General features: G+C 54.7%; 1 protein-coding gene across 1 annotated transcript in view; it reads left to right on the forward strand.

Annotated features, from left to right (window-relative positions):
* Positions 1–21285, forward strand: part of EPHA2 (EPH receptor A2) — a 41251-nt gene that overhangs the window by 6280 nt on the left and 13686 nt on the right. Inside the window, exons 2-10 of the mRNA XM_074306160.1 lie at positions 1797–1864; positions 4138–4807; positions 16778–16933; positions 17172–17504; positions 17791–17906; positions 19018–19171; positions 19502–19601; positions 20364–20419; positions 20624–20749. Coding sequence (XP_074162261.1) covers positions 1797–1864; positions 4138–4807; positions 16778–16933; positions 17172–17504; positions 17791–17906; positions 19018–19171; positions 19502–19601; positions 20364–20419; positions 20624–20749 — 1779 coding nt within the window. The remainder of the gene's footprint in view (positions 1–1796; positions 1865–4137; positions 4808–16777; positions 16934–17171; positions 17505–17790; positions 17907–19017; positions 19172–19501; positions 19602–20363; positions 20420–20623; positions 20750–21285) is intronic.

Raw genomic sequence — 21285 nt, forward strand, 5'->3', positions numbered from 1 at the left:
CTCTTGGTCTTGCTGTTTGTGGTGCACCCAGCCCAGGAGGCCAAATCAGAGAGGAAGCCATGAGTGAGCTGTATGACTTCTTTAGGGGAAGGGGCTTGCCAGCCAAGGATCAGGAGAGGCTTCCTGGAGGAGGGGGCAGGCTGTGAGTCAGTTGGTGGGGGATTCAACAAGTGATAAGTGGAGGGAGAATATCTGGGTGTGAGGTGTAGGGCTGGCAGAGAAACTGAGGCAAAGAGACCCCGGGTATTTTGTGGAGAGGACAGGCTGAGAAGCCCAATTCTCCAGAGTGTGAAGTGCTTGAAGGGGAAGGACAGAAGATAAAGCTGGAAGGGGCTTGGTGACGGATTGTGGAGGGCCTGGAAAGCCAGGCAGAGGAGTAGGGAGCCTGTGACCATGGGTGAGCAGAGGAGTGATGGGACAAGGGTTTCACCTCCCTCCCTGCTTGTTCTCGGAGCCCTGGTCCCTTCTAATCAGTCAGGTATTGATGGTAAGGGTCAGCACGAGTCAGGGGGAGACAGAGTTGGGAAGGGGGCTGTTTAAGGCCTCCCCCGACCTGGTGAGCTGAAGGGGCCCCAGCCAGCTGTGCCGGGGGGGGCTGTCTCTTCCCCGGAGGGGGAGGGAAGTAATGGGGTGGGGTGGGGGGACATCCGTGCTTTTGGCTTGATCTCTCCTGCTCTGGGCCTTTGTGGTTTCTCTGCGGTGAGAGGATCAGTTTGCAAGGCTCCCTCCTTCTTGCACCCCACCCCCAGCCACAGCCCTACTGAGCCCTGGAATTGTTCCCACCTGTTAAGAGCTTTCTCCTCCTGGGTGCCCCAGGCTTCGTGCCCCCAGCCCGAGGGGCTCCTGTGCTCGGTTTGACAGCCCAGGAATGTATTCCAAGCCGGGAGGGCACATCCGGCTCCCTGGGGGTGCTGGGAGTGTGCCCGTGCTTCAGGTGGGGGTCCCGGCCATCGGGGCCGGCCCGGCCCATCCAGAGTCCTCCCGTCCGTGCGTTTGTGACTGGGTTGAGGGGCCCACTTTGGGGACTCCTGCTGGGGAGGTCTGTGGTATCACTTAACATGCCCCCTCCCCCCGCCCCCCACTCCATCCAGCTGCCGCTCTCCCGCTGGGCCGCTCTTCCTACTCTTGCTGGGTCTGGATTTGACTTCAGGTTGGCTGTTGGGGGAAGGGGAGGCTTTGTGCTTCCAAAGCCCCCTTCTTTCCTTCTCTAGGAGGCTCGACTCCCACCCTGCCACTTCTTCCCCACCCACATCCCAGCCCCCTGGGAGAGGTCCATGAAACCGGACCCTAAAGCTTGTTGACCCTGAGACTGCTGGCCAAGCATCCCAGCTCTTAGCCTCAGTTTCCTTAAATGTAAAATGAGATGGCTGTTCTAGACAGCCCCTGAGAATCTATGACCCAAGCTCCTTTGTTTTCTCTAGTTCAAGAGTTCTTAACCTGGGTCTGGGGATAGAGCTTGTGAACTTGGATGGGCAAAAATGACATCTTTGTTTCAGTTTTACTGTGTGGGCATATTTTCTGGGGTAATCGTGGGTATTTTATTTTGTGCATTTAAAAAGTTGTCCATAGGGGCTTTCCCACAGCACCACAGGGATCCGTGGCCCCTGTGAGCTCTGGTAACGGTTCCTGCGAGCTTTTATAATGGGAGACGTTCCAGGGATATTAATGAAATAGCTGGATCCATTAGGAGGTGTTAGGGCTCCGGAGCAGGGGTGGGGAAGGTGGCAGGTGGCGGAGGGCCGGGTTCAGAGGGAGTCCTGGAGCTCACTCTGCTTCTCATCTTCTCTCTCCCGCAGTGGTACTGTTGGATTTTGCTGCGGCTAAAGGCGAATTGGGCTGGCTGACGCACCCTTACAACAAAGGGGTAAGTTTCCGGGCCTGGAGGGGAAGGGAGAGTGGGGGGTCTAGGGGTGAAGGCTGGGATCATACCCTTTGACCTAGCGCTTGAATGGGAAACTGGAGCAGGGTGTGGTGGGGAGAGTTCTGGATCCGGGGTCAGATTCTCACTTTGCTACCTCTAACTTAAGTTAGCCGTTTCCCACATGTGACCTTGATCTAGACAGTTCCCATCTTTGGGCCTCAGTTTCCCCAAGGGCCAGATGACTCTAAAAGTCTCTCCTAGCGCTAAATCTTTTCTTTGGGGCTGCCTTAAGGATGGACATTTCCATGATGTTCTAGAGCCTGCCCATTCTCTTTGAGGTCTCTGACCCTCCTCCCACCAGCCTTTTGAGAACGCTTCCCCAGGGAAAGGCAGGAGTTAAACATTTCCCTTTCAGTGGGGAGTGGGAGACACCCCACTGCAGCCCCAATCGCCCTCCCTGTTTGCCAGAGGAAAGCTACTTCCTCCTCTCTGAGCCTCATTCCAGGCTGCTTTCCTGGACCTTTGGGCACAGAAAGCTTGGATCGGTGTCCATCCCTCCAGATCGTGGCCCATTCCCCAGCCCATCCTCACTCCCTTCCCCTGCAGGCTGGATTCGATATCTCTTCTAATTTCAAAGAAGGCAACAAGGGAATGAAGTGGATAGACACTAGCTATATGATCCCAGGCAAGACACATGGCCACTTTCTGCCTCAGTTTCCCCAACTGTAAAGTAAGGATAATAAGTTATTATCCTTAATAACACTACCTTCCTCCCAGTATAGTATAGCAATATTGTAGTGTATTGATCCCAGTATTGTAGTATGGATGAAATGAGATAATTTGATAATATTTGTAAAGGGATCACATGCTAAATAAATGGTCATTCCCATCCATTTTTCCCTCCACCTCTTAAATCTATTCCTTCAGCTCTGGCTTAGGAGTTAGGATCACTAGGTTCTAGTATCATGTTGATGATTAATTCACTGTATAAGTGAGTTAGAGGGGGAAAATCCCCCTTTTTTTGGTTCTGCTGTCTTTTCACTTGTAAAACACCAAGGTTGGGCCAAAAAATTTCCCAGAGGCTTGGGCTGTCTCCCTGAGTGCTGAGACTTGTGGTCCTTCCCGGTTATATTGATAGATCCAGAAAGGGGCTCTGAGCTCACCTAATTCAGATGTCATTTTTACAGATGGGGAAACTGAGTCCCAGACGAGGTTAGCTCTGGGATCCCTACAATCCCCTGGAGTCAACATTGGAGCTTCCATAAGAAGGGAAATCTTTTGAAGGATTCTCTGTACACCATTAAGGTGGTCTAGGAGAGGGTGGGCAGAGCAGTTTTAGGAGTAAAAGGGTGGAGCTACTTAGAACTCCAGGACAGTTGTTTCTTTTCCTCATCAATAAAATGGGGATAACAATGGCAGTTCTGACAGCCTGACTTCTAAGGGCCCTCCCAACTGTGATATTCCATGTTCTAAGGGCCCTCCCAGCTCTGACCTCCTGGGTTCTAAGGGCCCTCCCAGCTCTGACCTCCTGGGTTCTAAGGGCCCTCCCAGCTCTGATATCCTGGGTTCTAAGGGCCCTCCCAGCTCTGATATCCTGGGTTCTAAGGGCCCTCCCAGCTCTGATATCCTAGGTTCTAAGGGCCCTCCCGGCTCTGACCTCCTGGGTTCTAAGGACCCTCCCAGCTCTGATATCCTGGGTTCTAAGGGCCCTCCCAGCTCTGATATCCTGGGTTCTAAGGGCCCTCCCAGCTCTGACCTTCTGGGTTCTAAGGGCCCTCCCAGCTCTGATATCCTGGGTTCTAAGGGCCCTCCCAGCTCTGACCTCCTGGGTTCTAAGGGCCCTCCCAGCTCTGACCTTCTGGGTTCTAAGGGCCCTCCCAGCTCTGATATCCTGGGTTCTAAGGGCCCTCCCAGCTCTGACCTTCTGGGTTCTAAGGGCCCTCCCAGCTCTGATATCCTGGGTTCTAAGGGCCCTCCCAGCTCTGATATCCTGGGTTCTAAGGGCCCTCCCAGCTCTGACCTTCTGGGTTCTAAGGGCCCTCCCAGCTCTGATATCCTGGGTTCTAAGGGCCCTCCCAGCTCTGACCTCCTGGGTTCTAAGGGCCCTCTCCACTCTGATCTCCTGGGTTCTAAGGGCCCTCCCAGCTCTGACCTCCTGGGTTCTAAGGGCCCTCCCAGCTCTGACATCCCGGGTTCTAAGGGCCCTCCCAGCTCTGACCTCCCGGGTTCTAAGGGCCCTCCCAGCTCTGACATTTTCCCTTTTCTGACTCTTACAGTGGGACCTGATGCAGAATATTATGGACGACCAGCCCATCTACATGTATTCTGTATGCAATGTAGTGTCGGGAGACCAGGACAACTGGCTGCGCACCAACTGGATATACCGCAGCGAAGCCGAAAAGGTCTTCATTGAGCTCAAGTTCACCGTGCGAGACTGTAACAGCTTCCCAGGGGGGGCCAGCTCCTGCAAGGAGACCTTCAACCTGTACTACGCCGAGTCCGACGTGGATTATGGCACCAACTTCCAGAAGCGCCAGTTCAAGAAGATCGACACCATCGCCCCCGACGAAATCACAGTCAGCAGCGACTTTGAGACCCGCAACGTGAAGCTCAATGTGGAGGAGCGCTCAGTGGGGCCCCTGACGCAGAAGGGCTTCTACCTGGCCTTCCAGGACATCGGGGCCTGTGTGGCCCTCCTCTCCGTGCGCATCTACTACAAGAAATGCCCCGAGATGCTGCAGAACCTGGCCCGCTTCCCGGAGACCATTGCCGGCTCTGATTCGGCCAACCTTGCTAAGGTCGGGGGCACCTGTGTGGAGCACGCGTCAGTGGCGCCAGGTGGCGAGGAGCCCACGATGCACTGTAATGTCGATGGGGAGTGGCTGGTGCCCATTGGGCAGTGCATGTGCGAGGCGGGCTATGAGAAGGTGGAAGAATCCTGCCAGGGTGAGTGCCAGCCCCTCTGCCCCGCTCTGTGCCCCTGCCCAGATGCTTTACGTAATGACAGCCTTTTCTTGGGGGTTGGTAATCCTTCAGTTTTAAAAAATGCCTTGTGATATTGGGAAACTATGCCTGAAAGCACAGAGGAGATTGTTCTTTCCGTTTTACAGATAAGAAAACTGAGACCCATTGAGGGGAGTGACTTGCCCACGTGGCCAGTAGGTGAGGGAGCTGAGACCAAAGGTCCTGCTGACTCCTGGCTCATGTTTGCCCTGATTCCCCTGCAAAACAGCAAAAGATTGAAGAGTGGCCAAGAGCCCTCCGCACTCCCCACATTCTCCTTACGTGGCAAATAGCGGGCACTTAATAACTGTTAGTTATGTGACCGCAGCATGGCCAGTGCTCTCTCAGGGACTGGATGAGCTCAAGGCCTGCTTGTTTGTTCAGCCCTGTCCAGCTCTTCCTGACCCGTGGCGCCCAGCCAGTGCTGCCCTTGCGGTTTTCTTGGCAAAGATACTAGAATGGTTTGCTATTTCCTCCCCTGGTAGATGAAGGTAAACAGAGATTAAGGGACTTTCTCAGAGTCACATAGCTAGTAAGTGTCTGGGGCTGGATTTGAACTCGGCTCCATTCGGACTCTAGTCCTAGTTCTCCACTGCACCACCCAGCTGCCTGACTTCTGTGATTGTCTGATCTCTAGAAGTCTCTCTCTCCCTGTTCTAGTATTCCAAGTTCTAAGGTTCTGTGATTTAGGATCCTTTGCCAAATCTGGCATTCACTGTCTCTGATTCTCTTTGTTCTAAGGGCCCTCCCAGCTCTGACCTCCCGGGTTCTAAGGGCCCTCCCAGCTCTGACTTCCTGGGTTCTAAGGGCCCTCCCAGCTCTGACCTCCTGGGTTCTAAGGACCCTCCCAGCTCTGATATCCCAGGTTCTAAGAGCCCTCCCAGCTCTGACCTCCTGGGTTCTAAGGCCCCCCCAGCTCTGACCTCCTGGGTTCTAAGGGCCCTCCCAGCTCTGACTTCCTGGGTTCTAAGGGCCCTCCCAGCTCTGACCTCCTGGGTTCTAAGGGCCCTCCCAGCTCTGACCTCCTGGGTTCTAAGGCCCCCCCAGCTCTGACCTCCTGGGTTCTAAGGGCCCTCCCAGCTCTGACCTCCTGGGTTCTAAGGGCCCTCCCAGCTCTGACCTCCTGGGTTCTAAGGGCCCTCCCAGCTCTGACCTCCTGGGTTCTAAGGACCCTTCCAGCTCTGACATCCCAGGTTCTAAGGGCCCTCCCAGCTCTTACACTTTGTGGTCTGACCCAGGCTCATTCATTAACGTGGTCCTGCCTCTGACATTGCTCCCTGTTCCTTTAGCTGGCCAGCACCTTGTTAGCAGCTGCTCCAATCGGAGCAGGGTCCCTTCCTCCCTAGTAACACACACACATAATCCCCTCCCCAGAGTGGCCAGCCTGTGGACGACCTCTAGCCTGAGACAATGGCAGCCGAGGATGGGAGGGAGGGAAGGCGGCGGTGGGGAGTGGGGCCAGGCAAGCTGGCCGCTCCCCACATGACATCCTCGGAGAGGAATGTGAGGGGTGGGGGTGGGGGGGAACTTTCCACAGGCTGGTGATTCAGGCGCTGAGATAAGCACTGGGGTCCTCGGGAAGGGTTGCTGGGGTTCAGGGCTCAGCTGGGAAAGGCTCCCCCTCTCTCTCCCTCCCTTGGTCCTCTGGAGAAAGGGATACAGAAGGTCAAGGATGCTGGAGTGGTTTCGGAATGTGCTTTCATGCTGTGTAAGAGTGAGTGTGTGAGAGTGAGTGTGTGAGAGAGTGGGTGAGTGTGTGTGTGTGTGTATGTGAGTGTGTGTGAATGAGTGTGTGTGTGAGAGAGTGGGTGAGTGTGTGTGTGTGTGTATGTGAGTGTGTGTGTGAGTGAGTGTGTTGGGGGCAGACCCTGGGGGGATCGGGAAGGCCCACGGGCGCCCTCTGTGCCAGCAGTCACCTTGGAGGGCCCTCCGGCCCGGTCACGCCTCCTGCCTCCCTCCTCTCTGGCCCCAAGCGCCCCGGGGATTACACTTCAGTTGCCTGAGAAGGAGGCTAAGGGCCACAGGGGAAGTGCTTGGCTGGAGGTCACACAGGTAAAGGGGCAGAGCCAAGACTGGACCCAGGTGTTTCCTGGCTCCCACCCCTGGGTTATTTCCAGTCCCGAGGCTCCCCCGGAAGCTTTGTCCCTTCCAGAAGGGCCCGGGCCCTGCAGCCAGGCCACGAGGGCAGATCCTGGAAAGTCGGGCTCGGTGGGGGAGGCGCGCTGGGGAGAGGGGGCTGCGGAGGGAAATGAGGCTGGGAACGCCGAGCTGACGGGCTGAGGGGCTGGCCGTGGCCAGGGAAAACTCCCTCCCTCCTTGAGGAAGTAGCAGAGGAAGCTGTGAATGGGGGCCAGCCCTCTTTCCTTTCCTGTCCAGCTATAGTTTACTTTGCTGCCAGTTCCCTTCCCCTCTTTGCCTCCCCCTCCCCGCCCCGATCCCTTCCCCTAGTCTGGGTCCTCCCTTAGGTGAGGAAGGCGCTTACTCCCAAGCCTTGGGCTAAGCCCTCAGTTTCCTCATCTGTAGAATGGCAGAGCTTCCCTATCTAAATCTAAATTGAAGGAGCTCAGTGTGGTAGAGAGACCAGGATCTTATCTCTGTGTTCTCTTTGTGCCTCAGTTTCCTTATGTATAAAATTTCAGATTGACTAGATTTCCATTTCCGGATCCTGGGCTCAGTGGGCGGGGAGGGGCGGGCCTGCCCTTGTTCACTGACTCCATCCACACCTGTAGGAGAAGCTTCTTCTCCTTAGGGACCATACCTTGAGAGCAAGACAGCTAGGGCTCTTGGACGCCTGGGGGAGGCTCCGGAGAGGGTTAATTGGGAGGGATGGCAGGGAGCAGGGTCTGCGCCCCTCCCCGGGTACTCTGTGGGGCTGTGGGCGGCGGGCTCCCCGAGAACTCCCAACTATGTCAGGAATGACAAGCTACCCCCTCGTGCCCCCCCCCCCCCCCCCGCTCTTCTATCCCGCGGCTTTGTTTGATGGATGGGGGGCTGGAATGAGGGAGATACCGGAGAAACTCTACCTGCTCTCTTTATGTCTCCCCGGGGGCTGCTCTGTCTGTCTCTGCTTCCTGTGCTGGCATCAGCAGGGCCTGGCCGGCCGAGGGCCGCGATGGCGCCACAATGGGCGGTGGGAGCAGGTGAACAGGTGGCAGGCGGGCACCTTCCTCGGAGGGCAGAGCCCGGCAGCTGTCGGACTGTACTCGGGCCTAATGGGAGAGGGGACCGGGGCTGGGGCTCGCAAAGGTTCCTCAAGGTGCCGGAGTCACAGGGCCTCAGCTTCCCCCGCGGGGGACATCGGAGCCTCTCGTGTCTGGCTGAGGAGAGTACGCAAGTGGACGTCTCAGTTAAACCTCACCAGTCTCGGCTGGGAGACGGACATTGTTGTTTTTGTAGAATTGTAGATTGTCAGAGCTGGGAGGGCCCTTAGAACCCGGGATGTCAGAGCTGGGAGGGCCCTTAGAACCCGGGATGTCAGAGCTGGGAGGGCCCTTAGAACCCGGGAGGTCAGAGCTGGGAGGGCCCTTAGAACCCGGGAGGTCAGAGCCGGGAGAGCCCTTAGAACCCGGGAGGTCAGAGCTGGCAGGGCCCTTAGAACCCGGGAGGTCAGAGCTGGGAGGACCCTTAGAACCCGGGAGGTCAGAGCTGGGAGGACCCTTAGAACCCAGGATGCCAGAGCTGGGAGGACCCTTAGAACCCGGGAGGTCAGAGCTGGGAGGGCCCTTAGAACCCAGGATGTCAGAGCTGGGAGGGCCCTTAGAACCCAGGAGGTCAGAGCCGGGAGAGCCCTTAGAACCCGGGAGGTCAGAGCTGGGAAGAAACTTGGAAATCATTTCACCTAACAACCTCACATTTCACAATTGAGGGACCAGAACCCTGACAAAGTGAAGGGATTTATTTGTTCTAGGTCAGTCCAGCACAGCCCATTCAAAAAGTCATTGTTTTTATCTTTGGTCAGGGCATATCCAAATCTTGTGCTCTCTGGGAGTCAGGGCCCTGGGCTACTTTTGAGCTCTTGATTTTGAGCAGCCAATTTAGCGCCTGGAGTTCTTAGCTGGGGCAGCTGGTGGCAGAGTGGGTAAAATACTGGAAGAAGACCTGAATTCACATCCAGTCTCAGAACTTACTACTGCCCCCCCCACTCTCCCCCCCCACCCCCAGAAGAGCTCTTAGGTCACGGCCTTGTGTAGAGAAGCCCTTAGGAGATGTCTCCACTTGGAGTCAGCAGCTGTTTCCCGACCTTCCCCGCGCTGAGGGGGATGTTCACCAGACATAACCAGACCTTTTTAGGGTCCTGGAAGCTCCTCAGCCCTTACCCCCCCTTGCCAGCTCTAAATATGCCATCTGATTTTGTGAAGTTGGGGTTCCTTGGAGAAGCTTTGGGGAGTGTTTGTCCCCTCCGGGTCTCCCGGCGCCCAGAGCTCCTCCGCGGCCCCCGGGTTCCGGGGCTTCGCCCCGCGGTGACGGAGTTCGGCCAGCCTGGAAGTCCAGGGAGCACGTGCTGTAGGCCAGCGGGGTCCGTGCAGGTTCACCGCTCCCTTAGTGATTCCGAGATAAGTGAGTCCTCAGGGTCCAGCGGAAGGAAGGAGAGGAGAGAAAGCAAATAGGAGATAAAACCAGGCAGGAAAAGCAAAATAAAGGCGGGGGCGGAGATGAAGGGCGGCCTCCTTATCTCACCAGGCCTGGTCAAAGAATGCAGGGAGAGAGTTCCCAGGTGCGTTGAAGGGGCTCTTGTCCTGGGGTCCTGCCGGGAAGGCCACGAGTTTAAACTCCTGCTCTGTGGTAGGAACCCCTTACCAGCCCCCCCAAATACTCCAGAGCAGGGGGAGGTCTTCAGCATGGCACAGCTCCAGTAATCGGTCTGCCCCTTATTTGTCAAGGCAGTGGCTCTACGGTCATTAGCCTGTTGCCCGTCCATGGGCGGGACAAAGTCCGATCCCTGGCGTCCCTCTTCCTAGGCCGGGAGCCAGGCCCGGCAGGGCAAGCCGACCTCATCTGACAGTCCAGCGCTTCCCCGGGGGAAGGTATTGGGAGGCGAACTGCCACTTTAACCTTTGACCCTGTGACCTTAACCACCCCACCACTGGGCTGGGAGGTGGCTCCGGATGGGAGGGGTCCCAGAGCCTTGCATCAGTCGGGAGGGTGGCTGCCCCTGAGTCACCCAGCGGTGCCACCTTGGAGGCGGGCATCTGACAAACTGGAAAAACTAGGGTGCAAGGCCAGGTGCAGCTGTGCCCTACTTTTCCTTCCCAGCCTGGCCCAAGGCTGCCATCTTTGTCAATGTGCTAAAAACACTTCTCCAGCTCCAGGCGTGAGGGGCCGTCACCGAAGCTTCTGGGAAGGCTGAGAATCCATCCCAGCATCCAAGGTCAGAGCCTCCCTTCCGGGGCCTCGAAGGGCCAGTTTAATTCGTTCTAACTCTAACATAAGATGCTAGAACTGGAAAGCCTCGTAGAAATCCAAATGAAAGCCCCATAAGGGAAGGTACTTTGTCTAAACTCACAAGGACAGAAAGCAGGATCAGCACTCGAATCTGGGCCATCTGCTTCCAGATCCAGAGTTCCTGTCCATCCATCCATTCATTCATTCATTCATTTGTCCATTCATTCACTCATTCATTCCTTCATTCATTCAACAACAAGCACTTACTTGTATATGGAACCTTATGTTCAGTGCTAAAGGAAGATACAGACTTTCCTCCACCTTGTAACAAATAGAGAAAATCAAGCACAATAAAATCCTCAATGTGCAAAGGTACAGTGGTTAGAGCAGGACAATTAAGAGCATTTGGGCTCAGATCTGGTCTCAGATCCTTAACCCTGGGCAATCCCTTGGCCCCCCTCTGCCTCAGTGTGCTCGCTTGTAAGAAGAGGAGAGTAACGAGCCCTGACTCTCAGCATTGTTGTGGGGATCGAGCGAGATAACTGTAAGATGCTTAGCATAGTGCCTGGTACGCACGAGGTGCTTAATAAATACTCGTTCCTTTCCTTTCCGTAAGTCCCCGGTCGGACGGGGCTCCCCGTGTACGGTTATAGGACACCAGCACAGAGCGCACAGGGAAGGGGGGCACTGGTTGGACTCCTCGGGTGATTTCGGAGCGGGACAGCTCCCAGTATGGAAACTTCCTCCAAAGATAAATCTCAAGAGCAGTGCATTCTGGGGCTCCTCACTTTTGCGAGCTGGCTGGGACCCTGAAAGGTGGAAACAATCACTAATCTGTGCCAGAGTGGGATTAGCCTGGCCCTTCCCGACTCTCACACTAGCAATCTGCAGCCAGATGCACTTGAGTGTGAACGCGCGATGCTGACTGCAGGATGATTGGTCCTGGGGGTCACAAGGAATCAGACATGACGGAACAACAATTACATAAGTACATTAGAAAGGGGAGGTCCTGGGGCCGCTAGGGGGCGCAGTGGAGAGAGCCCCAGCCCTGAAGTCAGGAGGACCCGAGTTCAAATCTGGCTCAGAGACTTAACACGTCCTAGCTGTGGGACCCTGGGCAAGTCACTTAACCCAGTTGTCTCAGGGGGGAAAAAGAAGAAGAAGAAAGATGAGGTCCAGAGCTGTGTCCAGAGTTTGTCCAGTTTAGAGAGATCCCAAACGTATGAGACACGGAGGGCAGCTAGGTGGCGCCATAGCGGATAGCATGCCAGACCAGTCAAAAAGACCCGAGTTCAAATCCAGCCTCAGATACTTACTCTGGCTTTATCCTTTCTAACTTGGCTTCTCTTGTGTAAGAATGAGCTGGAGAAGGAATGGCAAACTGCTCCAAGAAAGCCCCGACTGGGGTTCCAGCAAGTCAGATCCCGTGACCGAGCAGCAGCAGCAGGGATGGGGGGTGGAACAGGGCTTGGGGAGGGCGGCAGCGTCCGCTGGCTGACCCGTCCCATGCTGCACAGCGAGGAGGCGCTCAAGAGACTTTGAGATCTCGGTAACATGGGGGGTCAGGAGGGAGGTTCTGGGCCTCAGGGTTCTGGAGGACAGTGACAAAGCGGGGAGGGGCTCTCCAAGGTTGGACTCCACACTGTGTGTCACCTCGGCCAGCTTCCGCTCCTCACCCGTGAAGGGGGTTCTCCGGGCGAGGGGGCGTCCAAGAGAGTGACACCAGAAGCCAGATTGTCAGGGAGCAGAGGCCCCTTTTTCAATCCCGGGCGGCACATCCCCAGCGGAAGCCGCTCTGCCCACTGCAAGCCAAAGGACTCGGGTCTCTGGGGTCAGGGAATTGGGCACTTTTTGTTCTTGATAGCCCCTGTCCTTTTCTGCAAAGGGCATGGGTCAGGGCAGAGAAGGAGAAGGGAAAAAGGGAGCGGGGCTGTGGAGGAAGGGCGCTGGAGCCGGACTCTGGTATTTTTTCAAACTGTGCAAATATTTTCAGCAGGAAGCCATCCAGCCTGCTGTGGGATCTTTGCTTCCCTTCTTTGCCAACCAGAGAGCCAGAAGTCGGGAAAGCTGAGACCACGAGAAGCTCAGCTGTCCTAAGTGTGCTCTTGCAGGCTCATCACCCCTCCTGTTCCACCCTGCCTGCCGCTGGACACCAGGAGCTGGGACATTTTCTTAGCTCTTGAGTGCAGGGAAAGGAAGGGGGAGTTTATCTGAACTTAGATCTGTGGTCGTCTGTCCATTCAGGGCTTCGTCTTGCAAGTCAGGACCTTAGCCAGCCCATGGTTTGATTTCCCCTGAGCCCAAAGTTTAGCATTATGTTTCTCCCTCCCTCCTTCCTTTCCCTCCTTCCTTCCTTCCTTCCTTCCTTCTTTCCTTCCTTCCTTCCTTCCTTCCTTCCTTCCTTCCTTCCTTCCTTCCTTCCTTCCCTTCCTTCCTTCCTTCCTTCCCTTCCTTACCTTCCTTCCTTCCCTTCCTTCCTTCCTTCCTTCCCTTCCTTCCTTCCTTCCTTCCCTTCCTTCCTTCCTTCCTTCCTTCCCTTCCTTCCTTCCTTCCTTCCCTTCCTTCCTTCCTTCCTTCCCTTCCTTCCTTCCTTCCTTCCTTCCTTCCTTCCTTCCTTCCTTCCTTCCTTCCTTCCCTTCCTTCCTTCCTTCCTTCCCTTCCTTCCTTCCTTCCTTCCTTCCTTCCTTCCTTCCTTCCTTCCTTCCCTTCCTTCCTTCCTTCCCTTCCTTCCTTCCTTCCTTCCCTTCCTTCCTTCCTTCCTTCCTTCCTTCCTTCCTTCCTTCCTTCCTTCCTTCCTTCCTTCCTTCCTTCCTTCCTTCCTTCCTTCCTTCCTTTCCTTCCTTCCTTCCTTCCTTTCCTTCCTTCCTTCCTTCCTTCCCTTCCTTCCTTCCTTCCTTCCTTCCTTCCTTCCTTCCTTCCTTCCTTCCTTCCTTCCTTCCTTCCTTCCCTTCCTTCCTTCCTTCCTTCCTTCCTTCCTTCCTTCCTTCCTTCCTTCCTTCCTTCTCTCCCCCTTTCTTTCTCCCTTTCTTTTTCTTTCTCCCTCTCTTTTTCTTTCTTCCTTCCTTCCTTCCTTTCCTACCTTCCTTCCTTCCTTCCTTCCTTCCTTCCTCCCTTCCTTCCTCCCTTCCTTTCTCTTTCTTTCTTTCTTTCTTTCTTCCTTTATCTTTCTTTCTTTCTCTCTTTCTTTCTCTTTCTCTCTCTTTCTCTCTCTTTTTCTTTCTCTCTTCCTTCCTTTCACTCTCTTTCTCTTTTTCTCTTTCTCTTTTTCTCTTCTTTTCTTTCTTCACATAGGTTGAGGCAGGTAATGATGAGCCATTTTCAACTCAAGTCAGTGATGATCCTTCCCTTTGAGGAGATGGAGTCGAGAGGACCACAGTCAATGAGAAAACCATTTAGATGGAGGAACAGCTGGGGTCTGGGTAGAACTCTGCCTTTACGTGCCCCAAAGGCCTGCCACTTCTTCCTGACCTTGTCCTTGACCTGAGGAATCAGGAACTTATCTCAGATAGCTGGATGTAGGTTCCCTAGCCTTGGGACACTGGGTTCCCTTACACACTAGCCTTTGACCTCCTTCCTTGGAGTCTCCCTCCAAGACTTCTGACTGAAGTACAAGACTGTTCTTGGGCAGTAAGAGACAAACACAGGCTAGAAGAAGAGAAATGCTATAGATTGGGCTCTGTCTCTGGCAGGATGCCAGACTCTTGCCCATTCCTCTGGAGAAGATTCTTCAGGACCCAACCTACAGCCATGATCCTTTCATCAAAACCATGGGCTCCATTGTCTCCTTAGAACATTTAACTGTGGTATTCCTTAAAGTCTCCTCATCTGACTCCTCCTTTTCCACTCCACCAGAGCTCTCACAGAAGCTTCTCTATTGCATCTACCAACCAAGCTATATTGCACAGGAGGGTTATGGGGCATCATCTCCCCCTTAGACGAGATCAGGATCCTCACCTAGGGCTCAGTGAACCTGGTTTTTTTTTTTTTTTTTTTTCATATTTTGACAATTGTACTCTGGTATAACTGGTTTCCTTTGTAATCCTATGGATTTTATTTTATGCATTTAGCAACATGGTTCTGAGAAAGGATCTATGACGCAAAAAACGGTTAAGACTAGATGGACTAGATTGCAAAGTCCTTGAGGGCAGGGACTGGGTCTGGCTTCTGCCTCCAGCCACAGAGCCTTCCTTTTGTATTTGTTTATCAAAAGAAGGAATAAAAAGAAGCTTGGTGAGGTAACAGGAAAGGTGTGGGATCTGTGGTAGGAGAATTTGGGTTCAAATCTTGCTTCTTCCTGTCTACCCAAGTGACCTATAGGCTAGTCTCTTCCATCTATTCTCTGGACCTCAGTTTCTTCATGTGTAAATGAGGAGGACTGGATAGTATTTAAAAGGAGAGTGGAGGAAGGAAGGAAGGAAGGAAGGAGGAGGGGAGAGAAAGAAAAGGAAGAGAAAAAAGAAAGAAAGAAAGTAAAAAGGAAAGAAAGAAGGAAAGAGAAAGAACAGAAGGGAGGGAGAGAGAGGGATAAAGAAATGGGGAGACAGAGGAGTATGTATGTTTGTGAGAGACAAAGGTAGGGGTGGTAGAGAGAGACAGAGAGAGGGGAAGGAGAGAGAGACAGAGAGGAGGGAGGGAAGGAACAGGGGAGGAAGGAAGGGGAGAGGGAGATCTGGGAGGAGCCACTGAATCCTGGTTCTGGTCTAGCTCTGCCATGAACCAGCAATTTGACTTTGGTCTCAAGTCTGTTTTTGTGGATATTTGAGGCCCTCCAATGACACACGAGTTGTACCCAGATTGCACCATGGTTTTAAGGGAACAGTGGAACTCAGGGGGTTGGTTCTAGGGAGCAAGTTTTGCCTGTGGGGAGAGTGGCTTTGTCAGGAGGAATTGTGGGATTATGGGATTGAGAGAGCGTTCTCCCTAAGACTTCATTTAGTGCAAACTGTCTTCCTACTTTATGGATGAGGAAACTGACCCCAGGGAGGGGAAAGGACTTGCTGGAGGAAGCGCCCCCCAACCCCGCCAGGGCAGGAGTTCAGCTGGACGGTGTGTGGAGGCAGCTGTCTGCCTTTGAGACTAAAGGATGCTGGGTTTGGAAGGAGCTGGATGGGGGGGAAGGCGGTGCCGTAAAGCGGGATAATATGGGAGACAAAAAAAACAGGTGCAGAAAACCGGACTGCTCCGAATTCCAGGAAAGGACCTTCGGCGAGGAAGGAACCACTTCCTTGCCCTGGTTGCAAAGGAAATCCCCAGCGCCCCGGGGAAGCGGGCTCCTCGGGGAAACCTTTAGGGATGTGATTGGCCCTGTTTCCTCTACAGGGAACCAGCTGGCTGTGCCCCAAACTGGCAGGCCGGCCCCGGGATTCAAAAGCTGGCACTGAAAGTTAGAAGGAACTCATTTACAGAGAGGGAAACTGAGGCTAGAGTAGTTATTAGTCACCCATCATTTCGGAGCAGAGCCGGGGAGCCTGATTCTTTCTGAGGTGGGCGGGGGAGGAGGGGCCCATGGGTCAGAGGGTGAAGGGAAGAGAACGCCCGCCGCACTTGGTGGACGGCCTTGGCGAGCGGCCAGCTGCTTCCAGCTCTCTGGGGCTGTGCTGAGTGATCAAAAAACACGGGACCTGGAGCGGGATGTCTGAGTTCTGGCTCGGCCGCCGGTCATCTGCGTGACCTTGATAAGGCACTTCAGTCTCTCTTGGCGGCTTCTCCATGGGAGAGTGTGCCTGCCCAAGGCTCCCGGCAGTGCTAATGCTCTGGGCTGGGGGCTGAGGGGCAGGAAGAAGACCAGTTTAGGAGGTGGCAGGTTCTTTCCCAGAAGCTGTGTGAGATAAGGCTTGGCAGACATGGGGCTTGAATGATGGGTCACAGGGTTTGAACTTTATCTTGTAGTCACTGAAGACTCCTGAGCTCCTGCTCAGATGCCAGCAAAGAGTATATTGGGTGGGACAGCTGGGTGGTGCAGTGGTCAGAGCATCAGCCCTGAATTCAGGAGGACCCGAGTTCAAATCCGACCTCAGACACTTAACACGTCCTGGCTGTGTGACCCTGGGCGAGTCATTTACCCACAATTGCCTCAAAAAACAAACAAAAAGAGTATCAGTTATTCTAGCATCCTGTGGGGGACATCATGGGTGGAGAGGATGGGAAACCAGTTAGGGGTGGTTCTGCCCATTCTGGTACAAGGTGGTCACAGGGAGGGAAGGATTAAGCATTTATGTAGCACTTACTATATACCAGTCCCTGTGTTAAGAAATGTTTACTATTATTTCATCCTCACCTCAATCCTAGCAGGGAGGTGCAATTATTACCCCATTTTACAGTTGAGGAAACTGAGGCAGAAGGTCACATTAGGCAAGTTAGAGTTCTCCAAACGTCTTCTTCACCACGCTGCCTTAGGGCAGCGAGGACTGGCGGGTCAGAAAGTAGAGAGAGACTCTTTGGGACCTCACAGCTGCTACGGGAGGTTTGGAGGGCCTGTGAGCTCCAGCGAGGGCTCTGAGTTCTAAACTTCCCACTGGCTTTCTCCCACAGCCTGTTCTCCTGGCTCCTTTAAGCCCGATGCTTCAGACAGCTTCTGCAGCCAGTGCCCCCTGCACACCCTGCCTTCCCCCGAGGGGGCCACAATCTGTGAGTGTGAAGAGGGCTTTTTCCGAGCAGCAGAAGACCCTCCATCCAGCCCCTGTACCCGTAAGTTACCAGTACCTTTGGGGTGAGGGGGGGGAGCCTGAAGTATGGGAGGGGAAGGAGGTTCTAATGACATTTTAGGGCCCTCCCAGCCCTGACATCCTGGGTTCTAAGAGCGGGAGATTGGGCCAGTGCTAGAACCCAAAGTTCTTCCCGACAAAACTCCAGATGGGTTTCTCTGGGACCAGAGTCTCCAGCTTTCTCGCCTGGAACTGAGTCAGGGTCCTGCCTTTGTGCCCAGGTCCTCCGTCTGCCCCTCACCACCTCACTGTGATTGGCTTGGGGGCCAAGGTAGAACTTCGTTGGAAGCCCCCCCAGGACACTGGGGGGCGGGAGGACATCACCTACACTGTCACGTGTGAACAGTGCTGGCCTGAGACCGGAGAGTGCCAGCCCTGCGAGCCCACTGTGCGCTACTCCCAGCCCCCCCACGGGCTGTCCGGCAACAGCCTGATCGTCAGTGACCTGGAGCCCCACATTAACTACACCTTCGCTGTGGAGGCCCGCAACGGCGTCTCGGGCCTCGTGACCAGCCGGAGCTTCCGGACAGCCAGCGTCAGCATCAACCAGACGGGTAAGTGCTCCACCCCAGGGGGGTGCAGCTCCTAGACAGGGACTGGCAAGGGGGACTGAAAGCCGGACCCTGGGGTGGGCGGCCAAGTGGAAGGCGGGCAAAGATCTGGGGGCCTGCGGTGAGAGGCAGGTCGGGAAAAGTGCAGGGGGAGGATCCTGAGTTACTGGGGGCTGATAGAGAGCCCTGCAAATGGGACTGTCACCATCTGGGTTCATGGTTAGGGCCTGTCCTGCCCCCTCCCCCACTTCCATCATCCTCAGGCCTTTATCACTCACGTGTCACACAGAACCCCCTAAAGTGAAGCTGGACGGCCGAACCACAACCTCCCTCAGCGTGTCCTGGAGCATCCCTCTGAGGCAGCAGAGCCGGGTCTGGAAGTATGAGGTCACCTACCACAAGAAGGTAATTGCAGCCCTGGTTCCTCCAGGACAGTGGGCAGAGTCCCTGGAACCCCATGGTGTGAACTAAGGCCTTGGATGGGATAGCACCAGATTGATGCTGCCCCTTCTGGTTCCGAGGAGGGAGCTGGGAGGGCCCTTAGAACCCGGGAGGTCAGAGCTGGGAGGGCCCTTAGAACACAGGAGGTCAGAGCTGGGAGGGCCCTTAGAACCCGGGATGTAAGAGCTGGGAGGGCCCTTAGAACCCAGGAGGTCAGGACTGGGAGGGCCCTTAGAACCCAGGAGGTCAGAGCTGGGAGGGCCCTTAGAACCCAGGAGGTCAGAGCTGGGAGGGCCCTTAGAACCCAGGATGTCAGAGCTGGAGGGCCCTTAGAACCCAGGAGATCAGAGCTGGGAGAGCCCTTAGAACCCAGGATGTCAGAGCTGGGAGAGCCCTTAGAACCCAGGAGGTCAGAGCTGGGAGGGCCCTTAGAACCCAGGAGATCAGAGCTGGGAGAGCCCTTAGAACCCAGGATGTCAGAGCTGGGAGGGCCTTTAGAACCCAGTAGGTCGAAGCTGGGAGGGCCTTAGAACCCAGGAGGTCAGAGCTGGGAGGGCCCTTAGAACCCGGGAGGTCAGAGCTGGGAAGGGGTCTTAGAACCAGGAGGTCAGAGCTGGGAGGTCTCTCTCTGGAAAGGCCTTTATTTTACCTCGTCTTGCTCTCTCACTTCTCAGAGGACAAACCTGATGTCCAGACAGGGAAGATCCCACTAGTTGTGACTAGTCCAATGGGGAGCGGAACCCAGACTGAGTCCCAATCCACTATTCTTTCCTCCTCCCCATAGTTATACTCCCCAGGGTTATATGATCCTTCTGGGAATCAGCCTCCAAGAGCAATGTGTCTAAACTCCTACTTAATGACCTCCCAGCGGTCTCGGGGAGCAGGGCTCACCTCCTGACCCAGGCCCCTCATCCTCTGTCTAACGACACAGGGAGCATTGCAGGGAGGGCCCAGGGCATCTCTCTGTGCTCTGGCTCCGGACAGCTTCTGTGGGGGTGCCCGGTTCTCCAGGGAACAGACCGGTGCCTTTCTGGAGGCCCAGCCAAACCCTTTCTTCCCTTCTCTCCCCCTGTAGAAAGACACCAACAGCTACAATGTTCGCCGGACGGAGGACTTTGCTATAACCCTGGATGACCTGGTACCGGGGACCACCTACCTGGTCCAGGTCCAGGCCCTGACCCAGGAGGGCCAGGGGGCAGGCAGCAGAGTCCACGAGTTCCAGACCCTCTGTGAGTTGGGAGCCCTGAGTGGGGACTGGCGGCGGGGGTGGGGGGCGGTTTCTGGACATCAGCATGGTAGTTTTGACTCCGGCAAACAGACATTAACTGGCCCTGGGTCTCAGGAGATTTTAGCAGTTTACAGATGGGAAGGAGAGTGGCAGCAGGACCCGCCTCAATGAATCCTAGTGCTTTAGGCTTCTCCCGTAGCATGTTTGCCTGGAGTAGGGATATGGTATCCATCATTGTGCACTGGCTAGCAAGGAAGAGCAGGGCGATTCCCAGAAACCCCCTTTCTTCCCTCCTCACTCTGGATTGTTCTCTTCCCTCCTTGTTCTAAAGCTACTGAAAGTTCAAGCAATATGGCAGTGATCGGTGGAGTGTTGGGCGGCTTAATCTTGCTCCTGGCTTTGGCCCTGGCTGGACTTTTCGTTCACCGAAGGTAATGATAATGTTGATAAATAACACCGTGTTTCCAGGCTAACAAAGAACTTCTTTCCCAGTACTACTGTGGGAGTAATCAAGGGTTATCAAACCTATTTGACAGAAGAAAAAATTGGGGATTTAGTCATAAAATGTTTTATTTTCCAGGGCCACACAGCTCAGGAGTGAGAGCGTGTGGTAGAGTGGGGAGAGCACTAAGGGTAGAGTCAGCATTATCTGGATTCAAATCCTACTCTAGTCTACGTGACTTTTGGGGAAGTCTCAATCGCCCCGTGCCTCAGTTTCCCCACCTGTAAAATGAAAGGGTTGTACTAAGGACCCCTTCCTTCCCACTTCTTTTTGCTCCTCCGGCCAACCTTGGGCACAAGTTTCCTTCCCTCCTCTGCCCAGGCCCCTGTATGACTCAGCAAGCCGGAGGTGCCCAGAGCAAGGTGGCCACGGAAGCCTCCCCAGCGAGGGAGGCCCTGCTGAGGGCTCGTCCTACTTGTTAATTAAACTTATCATCATCATTTCTGAAGTGTCTGCGTGTGGACATTTCACCTGGGCCGGAAAGGCTAATTAGGACTAATGATTCTGCGTTTAATTATGGCCACTTAGCGAGGAAGAAAGGGTCATAAGGAGTGAAGGTGCTGAGCATCCAAATGGGCACGTGGCGGTTCCCCGTGCTCCTACTTCTCCCAAGGGCAGGGGGTGGGAGGGGGTGGGACCCTGAGCCGGGCCCTAGGCCACACCGCATCAATGGCCAATGTTGCAATTTCAGGAGGAGGAACATGAGAGCCCGGCAGTCATCTGAGGACGTGTACTTCTCCAAATCGGGTGAGCGAGGTCTCCCTTTCTGTGATCCCCCTCTGCTCTTTTCCCCAAAGCCCGCTCTAGTTCCAGCCTCCTCTGGCCAACTTCCTCCTACCCACCCATTGCCCTCCTCCTGCGCCCTCGCCAATGAGATTGACCCTCATTGAATCAAGCCAGAGAAATCTCCCCCCAGCATCAAGTCATTCGTACCTCTCCTCTCCTCCCCAGAACAACTGAAGCCCCTGAAAACCTATGTGGACCCCCACACCTATGAGGACCCCAACCAGGCCGTGCTGAAATTCACCACAGAGATCCACCCCTCCTGCGTCACTCGGCAGAAAGTGATCGGCGCAGGTGAAAGACGCTCCTCCCTTCTGTCCTGTTTTATGCTCTCCCTTCTCTCCCACCTTAACCAGAGACCCTCCTCAGTGGGAGGAGCACAGGATGTCAGAGCTGGGAGGGGCCTTAGAACCCCGGAGGTCAGAGCTGGGAGGGGCCTTAGAACATAGAACCCCAGAGGTCAGAGCCAGGAGGGCCCTTAGAACCCAGGATGTTAGAGCCAGGAGGGCCCTTAGAACCCAGGAGGTCAGAGCTGGAAGAGCTCTTAGAACATGGAATATCAAAGCTGGGAGGACATAGGGATAGGAAAGGATTTTCATAAATTCATAGGATCGTAAATCTAGAGGTGAAAGGACCGTAGAAATTCTCCATCAACATTTTCATTTGACATATGACCAGGGAGGTCATGCAAATTGCTCACAAATAGTGAAGCCGAAAACTGAACCTCTTCCTCTTACTCCTGATGCGATGTCCTTTGTTCTGTTCCCTCTTTCTTTTCATAATTATAGAATTTAGAGTTAGAAAGAACCTTGGAAATCACCTAGGCTACC

The sequence above is a fragment of the Sminthopsis crassicaudata genome, chromosome 3 (assembly GCF_048593235.1).
Source record: "Sminthopsis crassicaudata isolate SCR6 chromosome 3, ASM4859323v1, whole genome shotgun sequence".
Classification (NCBI taxonomy): Eukaryota; Metazoa; Chordata; class Mammalia; order Dasyuromorphia; family Dasyuridae; genus Sminthopsis; species Sminthopsis crassicaudata.